The sequence below is a fragment of the Diaporthe batatas genome, assembly GCF_019321695.1.
Source record: "Diaporthe batatas strain CRI 302-4 chromosome Unknown Contig00014, whole genome shotgun sequence".
NCBI lineage: Eukaryota > Fungi > Ascomycota > Sordariomycetes > Diaporthales > Diaporthaceae > Diaporthe > Diaporthe batatas.
In genome coordinates this window covers 1,135,069-1,152,892 of record NW_025408561.1, presented here as the reverse complement: position 1 = coordinate 1,152,892, position 17,824 = coordinate 1,135,069, and the positions used below count along the sequence as shown (strand labels likewise).

Sequence of the window (17,824 nt, the reverse complement as noted above, 5' to 3'; positions counted from 1 at the left end):
CGGATCTCTCACCGGTGGACCGGCGAGTCAATTCTATGAGACCGACGCTTTAACCAACTAAGCCACGAAGACGGATACATGAGAGGCCGCGGTGTTGAGGCTCCCCAAGACAGCCGACAGGAGCTGGGCGTCGGGTTGGAGAAAAGCGTCCAGGGAAGACCTACCTTGGCAAGGTAGTCAGCAGAGATTGGGAATTTGAGACATGAGAGCAGGCTCTCATCTCTGGGCTCAGATCCATACCGTCATCGTAAAGGAGTGGGGCAGGATGAGGTTGTCGTGAAGTGTGGAGGCTTGCGCCAGGATCGAGTCAGCAGGTCGATGTGACTAGTGTTGCCCTACCTGGAAGATGTTCTTTCTGATAATTTAGTGTTAGCATATACGTAAATATTCTATAAGCAGACGGTTTACGAGCAGAGACTCGCTCTCGCTCAAGCAACTGATTATCGAGGTTGAATCACCACAGGGGCGCTCAAGCCCAGGGCGTCAGGCGAGATCATTTTGCCAGGCATCACTTGCCAATGCACACAATGCACAGGGCACAGTTGCTCGAGTAGCCTCTTCACGTGGACGTCATTATCATGGTCAATGCCATCCATCTATTCATCTGTCCCGATTGCCCTTCCCCCCCTTGCTCTCAGCCACCTTCACAGCCGGAATCACCGGCGTTCCCCTAGTCGTAACAGTACAACCGCCTACACTTATAGATACAGGCCCTCTGGCTCACCCTCCTGCTTCGTCCGGAGCACCCTCTCTCGGGCAGATCGGAAGTCGGACATCTGCACGCGCATACGCCGCTCCCGCAGGGCCAACAGACCAGCCTCTGAGCAGATGGCCTTGATGTCGGCACCCGAGAGATCGTCCTTTTGCGCAATGAACTCTTCCAGGTCCACGTCCTCATTAAGGTTCATCTTGGACGTATGCAGATGGAAGATCTTGCGCTTGGTGTTTTGGTCTGGGGGCTCGAAGAGAATCTTGCGGTCGATCCGGCCGGGCCGGATCAGGGCAGGATCCAGGGTTTCGATCTTGTTGGTGGCCATGATAACTTTGACGTCGCCACGGTCATCAAAACCATCAAGCTGGTTGAGAAGCTCGAGCATGGTTCGCTGCACTTCTCGCTCGCCACCCGACGTGGATTCGTAACGCTTTGTTCCAATGGCGTCAATCTCGTCGATGAAGACAATTGAAGGTGCGTTTTCTCCAGCAACCTGCGTGTCAGGTAATTTTAATATTATACTGAACAGACATGGAGGATAACCAGACGGGAGGGTCGCCTTTACTGACCTGGAAAAGCTGTCGGACCAACCTCGGGCCATCACCCAAGTACTTCTGGATCAGCTCGGAGCCGACGATACGCAGGAAAGTCGCCGAGGTCTGGTTCGCCACTGCCTTGGCCAAGAGCGTCTTTCCAGTACCCGGAGCACCGTACAGGATGACACCCTTGGGGGGCTTGATACCCATCTCCTCGTAAAGCTCGGGATGCAGCAAGGGCAACTCCACCGACTCTCGGACTTCTTGAATCTGTTGCTCCAGACCACCGATATCCGCGTACGACTCCGTAGGGGCCTTGTCGAGCTTCATCACGCTAACCGCTGGGTCGGTGTCGTCGGTCAGGACACCGACAATGCTGACGGTCTTATGATGAAGGAGAACACTGGCGCCCGGCTCGAGCAGATCCTTGTCGACGAAGCTCATGATGCTCACGTAGTACTCGGGGCCCGTGGTACTGGAAACGATGGCATGGTCATCATCGATCATCTCCTCAAGGGTTCCAACACCCATCGGGCTTCCTCGCATGTCATCGACACGGCCACGTTCGTCGGCGTTGCGGTCGGCGGCGTCATCGGCAGCAGGTGGGGCGTTGCTATCTTTCGCAGCCTTGGCCTTCCTCAGACGCTCCTGGTTCTCAACATATTCCTCCTCAAGAAGTAGATGGTCGTGGACACGCTGCATACGCAGGAGTCGCAGCTTGCATCGCTGAGATGGGTAGATGGCGGGGAGCTTCGCGGCGGCACTGGTGCCTGCCTGCTTTCTCTTCTTGCGACCGACGCGGGTGGTGGGCTTTGGCGGGGGCTCGTACTTCGGCTTATCCTTCTGAAGTTTTGCGGATGAGGTTAGCAGGGCTGGCGGGCCAGATGCACCGTTAGGAAAGGCGTGATTGCCACCGTAGGTCGAGACTTCAGGCGTTTTGAGAGTCAAGCAGCAGAGGGATGGTGACAAACCTTCTTTCCCTGCTCATCACGGCCGTCCTGGCCGCCGCCCATTCCAGACTGATTCTGACCCTGTTTTGACGAGACAGTCAGTAGGTGTTGCGCACGCAAGAAACAGCCACAGCAGCGTTCTGTGGTCGGCTTACCATGATCGCGACTCGGATGCGCGAGGCCGTACGTCAGAGTGGGGGGTCAGAAACAATTTGATCGAGGGGATCTCCTGCAGGTTTACCAGGAGTGAAGAATTCAGTATTGTGGCGATGGGGTTGAGGGCGGTTTGGTCTTGCAGAATGGACTGAGCTGGTCGCCGGATGGGAGGTCGAAGCTGCGAGTGACGAGAGGCCGGGGTGGTAATCCCGTCGAGCTCCAACGTCGCCTTTAGGTAATCAGGCTCCCAGCAACACACGCCAGCTCTTTTGCATGTAGCGCGTGGCTCGTGCTGCCCCTGCCTCAGCTGGCTGGCTTCCGGGTACGTACTCCGTACGGCCGGTGCGGCGCTAAGTCTCCATATACTTGAAGAGTACTTATCTGGAATAGTGGGCTCTGCGTGAGAGGAGCGTACATTGATAGTCTCCGTACTGTGCCAGTGGTGCCCTCGAAAGCCTAATGAAGTCACCGTCAATCCGTACTGGTCTGGACCTGGGCCAAACTAGGTGATAACACTTGAGAGAGCAAAGCTCGGAACGTCAAAGCCGGCCGTGGATGATCTGCCTCCAAACCCACCTCACTCCAGAACTGTATTCGATTGTCCTTCGCCCCTCTCAGGTTTCAAGGTTGGCCCGGATCTCCCAGGTGGTTTGTGAGTTAGTCTGCTGCGAACTGACTACGAGAACGACTGCCACATCCCGTGGTTTTCTCTGATCCTCGGGCTTGACACCCTAGGCAACCCACTTCGACCCCTCCATAGTACTTACCCACGAGGGCGTCGTCTCCGCCAGATCGCACAAGGCTGACTACACCCCGCTCCATCATATCCTCACCCGCTCGCCCACCTCGTCTGCCAACCCTGCTTTCCTCTTCCTGCCTTGCCTCCCCTGGTCAGCTACAGCAGCAGCAAACACAGACCATCTCCACAATGTCGAGCACACGCGAGCGCCGCATCCTCAAGGAGCTCAGCGACATCCAGCAGGACAAGGACAACTCGGGCGTCCTGGCCACGCCTGTCGATCCCAGCAACCTCACACATCTGAAGGGCACCTTCCCAGGACCCCCAGACACTCCCTATGCCGGCGGAACCTACACAGTCGACATCCAAATCCCCGACATGTATCCCTTCAAGTCGCCTGTCATGAAGTTCGACACCAAAATGTGGCATCCCAACATCAGCAGCCAGACAGTGAGTCCAAAACACACCAGGCTGGGCAAGGGCAGTAAGAGAAGAGAGCTCTGCTCACACACTTTTGTTTATGTCTAGGGTGCCATCTGCCTTGATATTCTCGGGAGCGGCTGGTCGCCGGTGGGCACCATCAAGACGGCGCTCCTGTCTCTACGCATGCTCCTCGAGGCCCCGAACCCCAAGGACCCGCAAGACGCCGAAGTTGCTAAGATGATGATGGAAGATCACGAGTTCTTCTCATGCGTGGCGCATGACTGGGCGGTCAAACACGCCGGCGCTCCTCGTACACAACCGCCACCGGATCAGCTGCAGCGCAAGGCCACACAGAAAAAGGAGGATGACATAGCAAAGTACGTAGAGATCACATGGGCCTTTTTTGATACTTGCTTTCTACAGGACCGTAATGTCTTGGATTCTCGTGCTAACGTGGCCCCGCCGGGGACATATTAGGTACCAAGGCTGGAACAAGAACCTCGTCGACCGCTTTGTCAACATGGGATTTGATCTCGACGCCGTCGTGGAGGCCTTCCAGTACGTAGGTATCGACCGCAACGGTGGCGACGACTACGAGATGGAGGAGGCATACATGGGCGACGTCACCGCCCGCCTTCTAGGCGAGCAATGAGGCCCAACATCCGAGAAGGAATTTGAAATAGCACCGAATATCTCTTAACAGCAGATCCCCGAGGACCGGGGTTTTCGAACAACCGCGACAGTGCCCCAAGGACGTACCGGGCGCGGCGAGCAGCATTCAAATGGAGTTACACTGGCAGGTGATGGGTGAAGGGGCAATTTTTTGTGTGCCGTAACGGAGTAAAGCCCTTCTTTTGAGGCTTTGGGTCCACAGCATTACCAATGGTCTTTTGCTTTGCGCGAATGCATTTCTCTGCAAATAAGGGACAACGGAGGCGTTTGGGACTGGCTGTGAGACGCACGCCAGAATTTATCGTGGGCAGCGACTAACCGGGCTTCCCCACAGCCTTGGACTAGTGGCTATATAGACAAATCGATCCAGCTCGCTTGGCTATAGCAGCCTTTGATCCACCAAGGACCGAACAGTAAGATGTATTTGACATCACGGAACGATCATGGCCTCTCACTAATGTGAGCAGGTAAAGTACGTGTTTAAATCTTAAGACCATTGCAGCTCGCTCGTGTATCGCCCCAGGCGGCATGGACATAGGAGAAAATGCATTGGCATGGCGTGAGTTGCCCATTGACGCCGCTTCCACCCAGTCTATGAAAATCCGAACATGAAGAAGCAACGCACCGCCAAACACGGTATGACTACATTGACTGATGCCCAGCCGGGCCTCTCCAGTGCCTCGAGTGCACTCTCGCTCCACATCCTCCTCACCCGCCGTATTCTACTCAACAAGAGAATGCAGGCCTGGTGGCGAGGTTCGTGCGCGCGCGCGTGTGGACATTTCCACAAAATTCCCTATACTACAAACCCAACCCACGCGAACTACCACGGTGTCTCATCTTAAGTCGTCGAGATCTCAATCTGGAGAACGCTTTACAGCAGATCGCGCCTGACGAACTCGTCACGGAGGGCCTTGCCCAGGCCAGCGGGCGAGCGCTCCACGATCACACCAGCAGCCTCAAGCGCCTTGATCTTCGAGTCGGCACCGCCCTTGCCACCGCTGACGATGGCACCAGCGTGACCCATGCGACGTCCGGGAGGCGCAGAGATACCGGCGATGAAGCTAACCACGGGCTTGCCGCCGTTGACAGTGTTGTTCGCCCGGATGAAGTCGGCGGCGTCCTCCTCGGCCGAACCACCGATCTCGCCAATCATGATGATACCATCCGTCTCTTCATCCTGGAGGAAGACCTTGAGGCAGTCGATGAAGTTGGTTCCGCTGAAGGGGTCACCGCCGATGCCCACGACAAGGCTCTGGCCGAGGCCGGCCTGGGTGGTCTGGTTGACGGCCTCGTAGGTAAGGGTGCCGGAGCGGGAGACGATGCCGATGCGACCGCGCTTGTGGATGAAGCCGGGCATAATGCCAATCTTGCACTGGCCGGGGGCGATGATACCAGGGCAGTTAGGGCCTACGAGACGGGTCTTGTTTTGCGTCTTGAGCATGGAAGTGATGCGGACCATATCTTTAGCGAATTGTTAGATCTTGGGCATCGAGGTGTGAGGGAATTCTGCAGAACTGACCGTGCTGGGGAATGCCTTCCGTGATGCAGACAACCAGGGGAATCTCGGCCTCGATGGCCTCCTGGATACCACCGGCGGCCAGAGGTGGGCTGTTCCAACAAGTCAGCGGCCGAATTGTCTCGCGTCCAGTCCTCCCGGCGGATAGCGGTTCCTTACGGGACGAAGATGCCCGTGGCGGTTGCGCCAGTCTCCTTGACGGCATCGGACACGTTCTTGAAGACGGGAAGGTCAAGGTGTGTGCTGCCAGCCTTTTTGGGGTTTGTGCCACCGACGACCTTTGTGCCTGCGAACACAGCTTGGTCAGCCTCCTTCTCTCCCTCGCAGTGCTGTCCGCAGCACGATAACGATTATCGATGAGGATTTACCGTATGCGATGGCCTGCTCAGCGTGGAATCTGTTGCAGAAAACATGGGTTAGCATGTGAAGCCCTGCCGAGAATATTTCACGCAAGTCTTGGCTGCTGCCAGGAGGTTTGCGAGCCCGTGCGACGAGGAGACGGCAAAGAGATGCGAGTCCCAACTCACGTTCCCTGCTTGCCAGTGAAGCCCTGGAAGATGACCTTGGTGTCGCCGTTGATCCTGAGATTCTCGATGGTCTGCTGGTAGGGGCCCGACTGGGCGCTGTACGTCCTCTTGGAGACCTGGCGCAGGATTGACCCGGTAGGTCGCAGTTGTCTGGTGAAGGCCTGCATCTTGGAGGATCCGCAGCCGTGGAGGCGATGGGGTTACGAGGGGGAAATGGAAGGTAGAGAGAAGGCGGAACTCAGATGCAAGAGAGGGACAGTGCTGAGACAGACTGTCGATGCAGATGCAGATGGGGATAGCTTCAAATTCCAGGGCCTATCCGTATGGTCCACGGGCGGTAGTGTACTCTACTTTGCTGGCAGATGGGACAGAGCTCGCCTGTTACGCTCACCCCTGCACTGGCCGAACTGTTGCTACCAGCTCCCAAGTTGCAGTCCCCAATTTTGTTGCTGCCGGGTGGGTCAAGTTCACAGCTATCGACCTCACGGCTAGTTCTTTCGCGCAAGTGATAGCGAGGTACTCTCTGACTGGTGGACTGGTTCCGAAAGTACCCGTCCTGTCCTGCCTGCCTGCCGAGGCCCGGGGCCCTGGAACCCCAACTCTTATCGACCATGGCAGGGCTTATCGCCACTAACAAATTTCCATCTCGACGAGGGGCAGCTCCTGACTAACATGGCAATCTATCTACTCAAGTATTCTGGTCTGCAGGACACACCGCGCTGCAGCCGCAAACCCACAGTTTCCACTGCCCACCGACGTGCGTCGACTTGAAGAAACGACCCCTCTTGGATGGTCTGAGCTGTAGTAATATTGCGCCTCCAGCACGACACTGAATGCAAAGACACTCGCCATGTCGACGACAACGGTGACGATGACGGAGCCGAAGCGCAAGAAAGGCGCGGACCTTCCTCCAGAAAACGAGCGCTTCCTCCGGTGCTGCGCAGATGTCGCCAACGTCCTCATAGAGGACCATGAGGCTTCCCAGGATTCTACGCGTCCAAAGAAGGACCTGAACTTGAACTCGCTGCGCTCCAGGCTCGCCAAAAAGCACAAGCTCAACACCATGCCCTCCCTGACTGCGATCATCGCCGCCGTCCCCGAACACTACAAAAAATACATCCTGCCCAAGCTAGTCGCAAAGCCAATCCGGACATCATCGGGCATAGCAGTTGTCGCCGTCATGTGCAAGCCACATCGATGCCCACACATTGCATATACCGGCAACATTTGCGTCTACTGCCCCGGAGGGCCTGACTCCGACTTCGAGTACAGTACCCAGTCATACACCGGCTACGAGCCCACGTCAATGCGAGCGATCCGAGCAAGATACGACCCATTTGAGCAGGCACGTGGCCGTGTCGATCAACTCAAGTCATTAGGGCATTCGGTGGACAAGGTGGAATACATCATCATGGGAGGCACGTTCATGTCTCTTCCAGAGTCGTACAGGGATGACTTCATATCCCAACTGCACAATGCATTGAGCGGATACCAGACATCGAACGTGGACGAGGCAGTCGAGGCTGGTGAACTGAGCAATACCAAGTGCGTGGGCATCACTATCGAAACACGGCCGGACTATTGCCTGCAACCGCATCTGTCGAGCATGTTGCGCTACGGCTGCACACGACTGGAGATTGGAGTGCAGTCTCTGTATGAGGATGTTGCAAGAGACACCAATCGGGGACACACTGTCGCCGCGGTAGCAGAGACGTTCAGCCTCGCCAAGGACGCTGGATTCAAGGTTGTCAGCCACATGATGCCCGATCTACCAAACGTGGGGATGGAGCGCGACCTCGACCAGTTCCGAGAATACTTCGAAAATCCAGCATTCCGCACTGACGGCCTGAAGATTTACCCAACCTTGGTCATCAGGGGTACAGGCCTCTACGAGCTATGGCGAACGGGCCGCTACCAGAACTACACCCCAAACGGACTCATAGATCTTGTCGCGCGTATCCTGGCGCTCATCCCACCTTGGACTCGTATTTACCGTGTTCAGCGCGACATTCCGATGCCGCTTGTCACCTCTGGCGTTGAGAACGGAAACCTCCGCGAACTGGCCCTCGCCCGCATGAAGGATTTCGGCACGACTTGTCGTGACGTGCGGACCCGTGAGGTTGGTGTCAATGAAGTCAAGAACAAGATTCGCCCCAATCAGATCGAGCTCGTTCGCAGAGACTACACAGCAAACGGAGGCTGGGAGACATTCCTCGCCTACGAGGACCCTAAACAGGATATCCTCGTCGGATTACTGCGCTTACGAAAGTGCACCGAGAAGTACACGTACCGCGAGGAGCTTATCGGCCAGCAGACAAGTTTGGTCCGTGAGCTTCATGTCTATGGAACAGCAGTACCTGTGCATGCCAGGGATCCCAAGAAATTTCAGCACCAAGGTTTCGGAACCCTGTTGATGGAGGAGGCGGAGAGAATAGCCAGAGACGAGCACGGGAGCGACAAAATAAGTGTTATTTCAGGCGTCGGAGTGAGGAGCTATTACAAAAAGCTCGGTTACTGGCTAGATGGGCCCTACATGAGCAAGTGGCTGGATGGCCGTCCGGGCAGGCTGGACTGAGCAGCGCCGCTAAACAAAAGCATTTCATACATTCTCGGCGACATCTGCCACGAGGCGTTTCAACAAGGTCTAGGTCAAAAGGAAGGCGTTCGGAGCACGCATTCAGAGGGGAGCACGAGCATGGAAACATAGACAAACCGATTGAACGCCTGGCTGAGCCGCGTGGCCTCTTAATGACGAAGACTGAGGCTCTGGTTGTGTAATCACAGCTGCTTGCCGCCGTGGCACTGTTACGCATCAGCATCTATCTTGCAATTTTGTGGCACAGCAGCGTCTCGATCAGCTGTTCAGACTACTCTCCCATCTCCAACCTGTCGATGGAGAAACACCAAGTTTGTGCAACGATTCGGATATGGCTTGGCTCTTTGCCGAGGCAGCAGGACAGTTAGCTAGCGGTTGGATTGTCGTGCAGCCCTATCAGAATATTTACCAGGACAGGATCTTTCTTGAACTCTGAAATGTTATCTTGGGAGTGGCCATCCCTCGATATGTGAAGTTGTATCAACTGGACGGCCAAGCTGCCCCTAGCGCTAGGCAATTCACTGTGGCTTGCCAAGCTGATATGGGCCGGTCGAATCAAGACCTTGCTGGTCTCGGCAACCTCACCTTTCACACCAGGTGACCAGGGATTGCTCGCTCCTGCTCACTAACATTCTTCAAACCGCCCAATCACCTCCGGCTATTGTTCAAATTGGTCTCTTCTGACTAGAAACCATATTTATTCCATACCACCTGGGGATGGATTCCAGAACCAGCCGAAACCCTGAGGCGTTCTGGCCAGCGTCTGGGCAAGGCTTATGACCTTCCAGGTCGAGTGTCTTGAAGATGAAGCTCACGATAGCCCCGTGCTTGGGTCCCATCGCTGTCTTCAGCCGGCGGAGGCTTGACCGCGCACCTGGGTCGTCCACCACCAGCTGGGTTGGCACCCCTCGTCAGGAAGCAGAGGCCCGAATGGCTGCGTCTCCCACCCACCCTGGTCTCCCTCCCCTCGAAACGATCTCATGCTTGAGGCTGGCTGAGCCAAGGCTGAGCTTTGTGACGCTGCGACCTGCATGCTGTGCCACGTGAGAATCCCTCGAATTGAAATGTAAGCCTCCATCCCCGACAGATGGGCTGTTCTATCTTATGCCTAGATCTAGCAGTGCTCACACCCACCGACTTTTACCAACCGTGCAACAGTCGACTAGGGTTGGGTGGTTCGCCAAGCTAGAAAGCGTGCAGCAGGAATATCTGTAGATATCGCGAGGGGTTCGGTCCCCGAATCATAAGTTTCCTTGGCTCACTATTTGCGAGCTTAAGGGGAGCGACCAACCTCTTGAGGAAGGTTCTACCATGATCCCCAGCATCTTAGAGGGGATTGCCTATTGTGCAGACCATCGGTCACGCCAAGGTAAACCTAGAGAAGCGCCTGCATATTTAATAGAGCCTTGTGCGCCGATGACCGAACCGCGGAGTCTTCGTGCTCTCCTGTTGCGACGTCCTCTGGCTGTCTCCCAGGCTGTGATACCATTTTGTAACTACTACACGTTCCACCATCCGTCAATATGGCTGAGTTGGAGAAGACAATGCCGAATCCAGAGGCCGTCGGCGTCCCGATCCGGGACTCGATCGAGAATCCGGAGAAGGCCGACATCTTGCCGCGGGAGGATGTGATAGTGGATCTCTTCTCGCCACTGCCGCCGCTCGAAGGCGTCCCAGAGGAGCCCATGCCTCTAACCATACGGGCTCTCGTCGTAGGTATCGTGCTTGGGTCACTGGTCAACGCCTCCAACGTGTACTTGGGTAAGACCTCGCTCGTCTCCGGTGCAAGACACAGACGGCGCATCTGACTGCTTTCGCTAGGTCTCAAGACGGGCTTCACATTCGGCGCCTCAATGATGGGCGCTGTGTTTGGCTTTGGCGCCATCAAGATTCTTCAGAAGATCGCACCAGGCGTCCCTTTTCTTGGGCTCGAGCAGTTCGGTCCCCAGGAAAATAGTATCATACAGGCTGCCGCAACCGGTGCGGGCGGCATGACTGGTCTTTTTGTCGCTGCCCTTCCTGCAATGTACCGCCTGGGTCTTCTGTCCGAGGACCCTCGGGACGACTTCCGCCGTATTTTGACCCTGACCCTCGTCTGCTCGACATTTGGTCTCTTCTTCGCCGTCCCGCTTCGAAAGTTCTTCATTATTAATGTGTCGAGAGAGCTGCGCTTGATCTTCCCATCCCGTGAGTCTCTCAACCCCTTGTCCTGTGGTGGCTTGCCTGTGCTCATGGACGCATAGCCACCGCTACGGCCGTCGCCATCCGATCCATGCATGCTGTCGGTACGGGTGCCACCGAAGCCATGAAAAAGATCAAAGCACTCGGCCTTGCATTTGGTGTTGCGCTCGTTCAGCGCGTGGCCTCGTACTACGCCATCGGCATCTTATACGACTGGCACGTCTTCACTTGGTTTTATATCTGGGGCAACTATAACAACTGGGCCATCAATATTGAAAATTGGGGCTGGATGATCGAGTGGACACCTGCTTTCTTGGGTTCCGGCATGCTGGTCGGACTGAACACGGCGAGTATGTAATTCTCTGCCAAAGTTTGATCATAACCACAATGCTGGCATCCACGCTAACAACCCTTCAGTCAGCATGTTCTCTGGCACTTTCTTCGCCTGGGGCTTCATGGGCCCGATTCTCGTCCACTATGGCATCTGTATTGGCAAGGCTTACGACGAGGAGGATCCAAAGTGGGGCGGTTATGTCTCGTTCTACTCCATGTCCGGCATGAATGATCCCGATTATATTCCCTCCCCACGGTACTGGTTTCTATGGCCTGGCGTTATGGTGCTCGTCGCCTACAGCATGGCAGAATTCTTGGTGCACTGGAAAGTTCTCTACTACGGCGCAAAATATGCGTGGGCTTCGGCAGCTGGTACTGTCAACGAGCTCATCGCCAATCGACGCCAGGGCCGCGGTGTCCCCTTTCTCGAACGGCAGTCACGTTCCAAGGATGACGGGCGCGGGTTGGTCGAGGACTTCGCCACGCCGGACCAGCAGGTTAGCGGTTGGGTTTGGATGGTTGGTACCATCGTCGTTGTGGTCATGACGTGCATAATCGGCGAGTTCCAGTTCGGCATCAACGCAGGCCTCAGCATCCTGGCCAGTCTCCTCGCCATTATCTTCGCATTCCTCAGCATTCACGGGGCTGGCGTTACTGATATTGCCCCGCTCACTGCTAGTGCAAAGGCTTCTCAGCTGGTGTTCGGCGGCATCACCAGCGGGCAAGGGCTCAGTATCAAGACCGCCCAGGCCACGAATCTTGTCGCCGGTGGTATCGCTTCTGGGGCTGCGGACATGTCCCAGTCTCTGGTCAGTGACTTCCGAGTTGGGTTCCTGCTGAAGACGCCGCCAAATCTGCAGTTCTGGGCTCAGGGTCTTGGGACTGTTGTTGCTATGTTCTTGGCTCCAGGTATGTCACGACTGGAAGTGAGGTTTTCGTATCAAGTGGACGTTTACTAATAGAATCAACCCAGGAATCTTTGTTCTATTCATGGCTGCTTATCCTTGCGTTTTGCAGCCCGACAAATACGATCATTGTCCGTTCTCTGGTACGTCAAGGCTTGCCTATTCTTGTTTGATCACTTATACACACCGACGATGGACTCGAAGAGTCCTGAGTTCGCGTTGGGGTTTTCTCAGTGCTACGGGTTCTGACAGAATGTAGCCCCAAGTGTCACCGCCTGGCAAGCCGTTGCGGAAGCAGTCACAAACCCTCGGGTGCCTATTCCACTCAGCTCCGGCATCTTCGCCCTTGTGCTTGGCGGTGTTTGTATCGCCCAGGTTGTCCTCAAGAATTTCTTCTTGGTAGGAACACGCGAGAAGTATCGACAATGGCTGCCCAACTGGATGGCAATCGGCGTTGCCTTCGTCATTCCGCAGACGTACTATAGTACAGCGACGCTTATGGGCGCCATTGTGAGCCATTTCTGGCAGAAGAAGAAGCCGGCCAATTTTGAGAGATACTGCTTCGCCGTGGCCGCGGGACTGATTGCTGGGGAGGGGCTGGGTGGTGTCATTGGTGCCGCTCTCCAGCTGGGCGGTGTCTCTGGTGACGTCTACGGCACCATGGTCGGCTGTCCTATGGATTCGTGTTAAGTACATGGTGTCAAATATGGTTCACATAAAGCTGATATGAGAAATACGTCTGCCTAATTCCCGATCAGCCATGCGGTTGATTATGAAATCCCAAGAGCTTCCACTTTCCGTGCCAAATCCTCTGTGATCATGCGAGATTTTTCACGTCCTTGCCATGCGCGGAACTTGCGTGTGTGTAGAGGCTGTTTATATTCCCAAATCCCGTCATGTTTTGCAATCGCCTCTATCACTCAAGCAAGGGGCTACCTAGGTATCGAGCACCCAGATGCGGTGGCATGGTAGAAGACCAAGACATAAAACTTGAAGATACCAAATGTAAGTGGTTTCGTTCTTAACCTTATGTATTATGAAGGCGTACGGTCCCTTCACACAGTGGTAGATGCTCAAAGACCCACCTTTACACCACATGTAAATAGCTGGCTACTTGGCGACTGGTAGAAAAGATCGAGGAACTGTTGCGTAGTCCAAAATCGGGGAAGAAAGAAGCATTATAGGTCACGTCGGTATTGCTAAACTATAACTATCGGTCTGTTATGTTGAAGACCGGATAGCGGATGAGCACGCTGTGAGCTTCAACTCGATTTCCTAACGGTAAAAATGTTCTTTCTGTGCGTTACTATTCAACTACAAGCTTTCTTCCACTTTCCCCGGAAATGCATGCACAGAAGCTTTTGTGGTGAGACGAAGGGCTGGAGGTAGTTATTCAGATCCCATCCTTAATAGGAATATTATAGCACTTGCCTCCGTAAAGATTGTCATGCGATCTCTGGAGGGACCACCGGATCATGATTGAAATTCGAGTTACTTTCAGGTGCTGACTCCTGCCTATGGCCAGGTTGTATAACTAGGGTTGTTTATCTCTTGTACACAAAGGGTCGTGTTTCAAGATCACTTTCATCACAGCAAGTTTGTGTATTCGATGATCAAGGATACCTATATGCAGGGGAGGCGTAGACTGGGCAAGCCCTAGGACAGCAGATAGTGGGGTTCGGACAGTGGTATTCAAGGGACGGACAGAGTGATCTGATGGGCCCGTTTTGTTGGCTCGAAGGGCAACAGGGAAGCCCCTCGCCTATACGCGTTTTGATGTGAGCCTTCGGGGAACGGTGTGGGCCTACGGCAAACGGTACCCGGGCTGCGAAGCATCACATTGCGCATGGAACTCGGCACACTGAGAAGTCCGCCAAGTGGCCGCCTTGACTGGAAGAGCAGTGCCAAGTGAGACTCGGTCGAAGGAAGACACGGAAGCCCAAGCAGCCAACCTTGGAAGTGAGGCAGCCTGGCTTGCTGGAGGTTGACGCCAAGGCACCATGGGCAGCTCGCCGAGGAGGGTGGCTAGCTTGGAAGGTCGTGGTGAAAACAGTAGATCGCTGATCGCTGCGATCCGTCCGATGCATACCAAAAGTCATCGTTCCGGGTGCCTGGGCTGCTGGGTTGACAGGGTCCCAAGCGCTGCGGCAGCCTGCGGGGGAAGCAAGGGTCTTGCTGCTACCCTCGACGTGCCAGACGTGCTGGCCGTGCAAGCCGAGGACCCACAGCAGCTCTGGCCAATGACAAGATGACGTGGGCGGCGCTAGGAACGCACTAAACTCAACCTTAATTCCCGTTGACGACACGACTTCTCAGCATCGCGTTGTCGCCCACCTCCTGCTCTCATACACGATATGTCCAACATCAGAAATCCCGCGCTGAGCCACAATGCGACACGGAGGAATATGAATCCTCGCCCGGCGGATTGTGCCTGGATCCGGAAATGAAGCAACTTCGGCGCTACCTAGCTGCTTCCACACCTGTCCACCAGTCCACTCGCCCTCCCAGCCCACCGCTTTCGAGCCAAGGCGTCACGCTCTTGAGGATTTGACGTGTGAGCTCAAACGCCAGACGGAAATGCTGGTTAAACCGTTGCCTGTCGGACTCACTCGGATACGGAGCCCTTCAAGCTCTTGTTAAGCTTCTGCCTGCACTAGGGTAGCCCTTCTGTTGCTGCCCAGACCCTGTTTCTGCAATAATTCCAAGAAAGCACACAAACAAGGAGCACACGAAGAAAATTGTCCCCGTTTCAGGACTCAGTCACATACCCGCTAGTGGCTGCATGGGTTCCAACTCCACTACTTGCGGCACAGACTTCTAGAAGATCATTACGCATGGGTACTACCTCAAGTGGGACACAACGGAGGGCACAGCCTACTGTCCTCAGACGCTTCTTCGTCGAAATGTCTGGAAATGAGAGACGGGTGGGACGGGGGCCACTGGCTTCCCATCGCAGTAGTTCTGCTGGCCGCCGCTTGCTCAAATGGCTACTACTAGACTTCTTTTGTGTCTCGCACGACTGGTGCAGTCCAACAACACCGGAATACGCTTTCTTGACATTGGCACTCAAGCTCAGGAGGCCCGGACGAAACACTAGAATCACATGGCCCAAGCATGTCCAATATCAGTCATATTGGCAAAGCCGGAGGCATACCAAGCCCTGCCGGTCAGCACCGGGATCTTGGAAGGTGGTCCAGGTAAAACGCCTAAGATCCAAGCTATGCCATACCGAGAGGGAAACGAGGCGGGCCGCGTCATGAGGCCATACATCAGCTCAATGTCGTCTCTGGCGTTGCTGCTCGACAGCTATTGACCTTGTTGTCCCGTCCATTGACCAGTCACAGACTGCGCCCACCCTCCCCGTCGAGCTGATCCTGGCGGCCAAGTGGTCGGCATTCGCTCTGGGCCATGCCTGTTTCCGAGCCTTTGTTGTTGCCGCACAAGTGACCTTGTTGTCGCCAAGGCTGAAATGGAAAGGATATCTTGGTATGACCACATCATAGATGTTCCTTTCCACCGTCTGTCTCATTGCCCGCACGATTTCTGAAGCGGGTTTAAATATCCCCTCCAATCCCCGACTACTCGTCCGGCCCCTCGTTTCGCACCTCTATCTCCATTATTGAGTCCAAGCCTGAATAAGCCGAGTACCTCGCCGACGAGCACCGAATAACTTACTATCGACCCTGATAATCCACGGGACACGAGTTCACCATGCAACCCAAGCAGATCATCGCTCTCAGCCTCGCTGGCGCCGTCTATGGCCAGTCCTTGACTGATCTCATCAGCCAGAATCAGGATCTCTCCCAGCTCGGAACGCTGCTCGGCCAGTACCCCGATCTTGCTCAAACATTGGGCGGTCTCTCCAACATCACTGTTCTGGCACCAAACAACGCTGCGCTCTCGGCTCTCCTGAATGATTCCTCTGTGACGGCTATGGTCTCCGCTGACCCGGGTCTTGTCCCTGCCAGTGAGTATATCATCCTCGTCCCCCATGGAGCGCATCCACGAGGGTGTCCTCCTCCCCGGAGGCAACGCTAATTATACATTAGTCTTGACCTACCACGTCCTCAACGGCACGTTTAGGTCGACCGACATCCAGGACACACCGTCATTCCCCAAGACGCTGCTGACCAACTCGACCTACACCAATGTCACCGGCGGCCAAGTAGTCAAGGCCGAAACTGAGGACAACAGCGTCGTGTTCACCAGCGGTCTGCTGCGACAGAGCCGTGTCGCCACTGCAGACGTGACTTTCACTGGAGGAATCGTCCACATCATCGATTCGGTGCTCACCATTCCCATGAGCGATAGCGCAACCGCCGTGGCCGCCAACCTCACCGCACTTGCTGGCGCTCTGACCACGGCCGACCTGGTCAGCACCGTTGACACTCTTCAGGATGTCACCATCTTCGCGCCCTCGAACAGCGCGTTCGCTGCCATTCAGAACCTCGCTACCAACCTCTCAACCGAGCAGCTGTCCAGCATCCTCACCTACCACGTTGTCCAGGGCACCGTTGGCTATAGTTCCTCGCTTACCAGCGGCGCTCAGCTGGAGACCGTGAACGGCGGCCAGGTTACTGTTACCATCGACGACGGCGACGTCTTCGTCAACTCAGCCGAGGTCCAGGTTGCCGACGTGCTCGTCTCCAACGGCGTCGTCCATGTTATCGACAATGTCCTCAACCCCGCCAATTCCACCGCGCGCCCCGATGTTACCGCCTCTGCCCAGCAGCCAGCTTTCACCGGCGCCAGCAGCGCATCTGAAACGCCTTTCACCTCCGGTATAACTGCGACAGGTGCCGGCCCCACTGGTGGTGCCGGTGCGACTGCCACTTCCAGCGGGCCCGCTGAGGCTGGTGTCCCCATGCAGACTGCCGCTGTCGGAGCTGCTGCCCTGTTTGGTGGCGCCGCCGTTCTCGCCAACTGGTAAGGGCTTCGGTGCGTCTGTCTCCTGTGTAGGGGTTTCCCAGAATGGACGGTAGTCGAGAGTGAGGGCGGTTCGCTTCAGGTCGTCAGGAGGGAATTAGTAGTGTAATGATACCCAGGATCATGTCCTGACAGGAACGTAATGAGGAAGTTGGGGATAAGGCCAGCGAAGGTGTGCAAGCCGCACGATCATTCAATATCTCGTATTTTGATGTCAACCGGGGTTACTATCAGATGCTCAATATATAAATGATCTTTTTCAACCAAAAAAGTGCCTCGAAAGAAAAGTTGCTCGTGTTTCTCACACTAGATAATTGAAGAACGACGTGGCTGGCCTCGAGATAATTGACTTCGAAATAGTTAACTTAATGGCATGCGGTGGGACAGGTGGCGCAGTTGGAACACTTATGCCAGCTCAGTGTGGGGTGGTTTCGTTGTTATACGTTAATCCCCATATAAAATGTATGTGGCGCCTTCATATAGTGGTAAATGCACAAGACCCAGCGTTCAAAAGAATACAGTGCCAATGACAGTAGAAAGAGAATATATTACGTTCTATGCCAGCCACTCACTCTATCTGCGCTATGAATTCATTTAGTCAACTGGTCGCGCTGCAGGAGGAAAGCCTCGCGACTATTTATCTTAGAGT

The 17,824-nt window shown here is 55.2% G+C and overlaps 6 protein-coding genes across 6 annotated transcripts; 4 read left to right on the top strand and 2 right to left on the bottom strand.

The window, feature by feature from the left end:
• Positions 1-26: 26 nt before the first annotated feature.
• Positions 27-2,565, bottom strand: KVR01_010766 (proteasome regulatory particle base subunit RPT2). The gene is made up of 4 exons (XM_044785365.1): positions 2,354-2,565; positions 2,220-2,279; positions 1,282-2,091; positions 27-1,205 (listed from the first exon to the last, which is right to left on the bottom strand). The coding sequence occupies exons 1-4, from the start codon at positions 2,354-2,356 to the stop codon at positions 699-701; spliced, it is 1,380 nt and encodes a 459-aa protein (XP_044639913.1). The 5' UTR covers positions 2,357-2,565; the 3' UTR covers positions 27-698.
• A 224-nt stretch (positions 2,566-2,789) lies between these two features.
• Positions 2,790-4,676, top strand: KVR01_010787 (uncharacterized protein). The gene is made up of 4 exons (XM_044793052.1): positions 2,790-3,543; positions 3,622-3,893; positions 3,994-4,601; positions 4,656-4,676. The coding sequence occupies exons 1-3, from the start codon at positions 3,283-3,285 to the stop codon at positions 4,166-4,168; spliced, it is 708 nt and encodes a 235-aa protein (XP_044639934.1). The 5' UTR covers positions 2,790-3,282; the 3' UTR covers positions 4,169-4,601; positions 4,656-4,676.
• Positions 4,630-6,642, bottom strand: KVR01_010781 (succinate--CoA ligase (GDP-forming) subunit alpha). The gene is made up of 5 exons (XM_044786510.1): positions 6,235-6,642; positions 6,076-6,104; positions 5,867-5,993; positions 5,711-5,799; positions 4,630-5,652 (listed from the first exon to the last, which is right to left on the bottom strand). The coding sequence occupies exons 1-5, from the start codon at positions 6,399-6,401 to the stop codon at positions 5,063-5,065; spliced, it is 1,002 nt and encodes a 333-aa protein (XP_044639928.1). The 5' UTR covers positions 6,402-6,642; the 3' UTR covers positions 4,630-5,062.
• A 442-nt stretch (positions 6,643-7,084) lies between these two features.
• KVR01_010899 (Elongator subunit ELP3) lies at positions 7,085-8,809 on the top strand (the record flags this gene model as incomplete). Its single annotated transcript, XM_044787859.1, has 1 exon — positions 7,085-8,809. One exon carries the CDS (start codon positions 7,085-7,087, stop codon positions 8,807-8,809), a length of 1,725 nt encoding a protein of 574 aa, XP_044640046.1.
• A 1,544-nt stretch (positions 8,810-10,353) lies between these two features.
• On the top strand, positions 10,354-12,939 carry KVR01_011114 (uncharacterized protein; the record flags this gene model as incomplete). The annotated part of the gene is made up of 5 exons (XM_044788029.1): positions 10,354-10,591; positions 10,652-11,017; positions 11,074-11,361; positions 11,429-12,257; positions 12,516-12,939. 5 exons carry the CDS (start codon positions 10,354-10,356, stop codon positions 12,937-12,939), a joined length of 2,145 nt encoding a protein of 714 aa, XP_044640261.1.
• A 1,668-nt stretch (positions 12,940-14,607) lies between these two features.
• Positions 14,608-17,399, top strand: KVR01_011054 (uncharacterized protein). The gene is made up of 2 exons (XM_044789623.1): positions 14,608-16,216; positions 16,299-17,399. The coding sequence occupies exons 1-2, from the start codon at positions 15,961-15,963 to the stop codon at positions 17,177-17,179; spliced, it is 1,137 nt and encodes a 378-aa protein (XP_044640201.1). The 5' UTR covers positions 14,608-15,960; the 3' UTR covers positions 17,180-17,399.
• The last annotated feature ends 425 nt before the right edge of the window (positions 17,400-17,824 follow it).

Bases quoted from the DNA above. Each gene is read 5' to 3' on its own strand.
- KVR01_010787 (XM_044793052.1), top strand. From the start codon at position 3,283: ATGTCGAGCACACGCGAGCGCCGCATCCTCAAGGAGCTCAGCGACATC. The intron at 3,544-3,621 runs GTGAGTCCAAAA...GTTTATGTCTAG, and splicing joins CCAACATCAGCAGCCAGACA to GGTGCCATCTGCCTTGATAT. The intron at 3,894-3,993 runs GTACGTAGAGAT...GGGACATATTAG, and splicing joins AAGGAGGATGACATAGCAAA to GTACCAAGGCTGGAACAAGA.
- KVR01_010781 (XM_044786510.1), bottom strand. From the start codon at position 6,401: ATGCAGGCCTTCACCAGACAACTGCGACCTACCGGGTCAATCCTGCGC. The intron at 5,800-5,866 runs GTAAGGAACCGC...TTGTTGGAACAG, and splicing joins GCCACGGGCATCTTCGTCCC to CCCACCTCTGGCCGCCGGTG. The intron at 5,653-5,710 runs GTCAGTTCTGCA...AATTCGCTAAAG, and splicing joins GGAAGGCATTCCCCAGCACG to ATATGGTCCGCATCACTTCC.
- KVR01_010766 (XM_044785365.1), bottom strand. The intron at 2,092-2,219 runs GTTTGTCACCAT...GCAAAACTTCAG, and splicing joins GTGATGAGCAGGGAAAGAAG to AAGGATAAGCCGAAGTACGA. The intron at 1,206-1,281 runs GTCAGTAAAGGC...CCTGACACGCAG, and splicing joins TGGTCCGACAGCTTTTCCAG to GTTGCTGGAGAAAACGCACC.
- KVR01_011054 (XM_044789623.1), top strand. From the start codon at position 15,961: ATGCAACCCAAGCAGATCATCGCTCTCAGCCTCGCTGGCGCCGTCTAT. The intron at 16,217-16,298 runs GTGAGTATATCA...ATTATACATTAG, and splicing joins CCCGGGTCTTGTCCCTGCCA to TCTTGACCTACCACGTCCTC.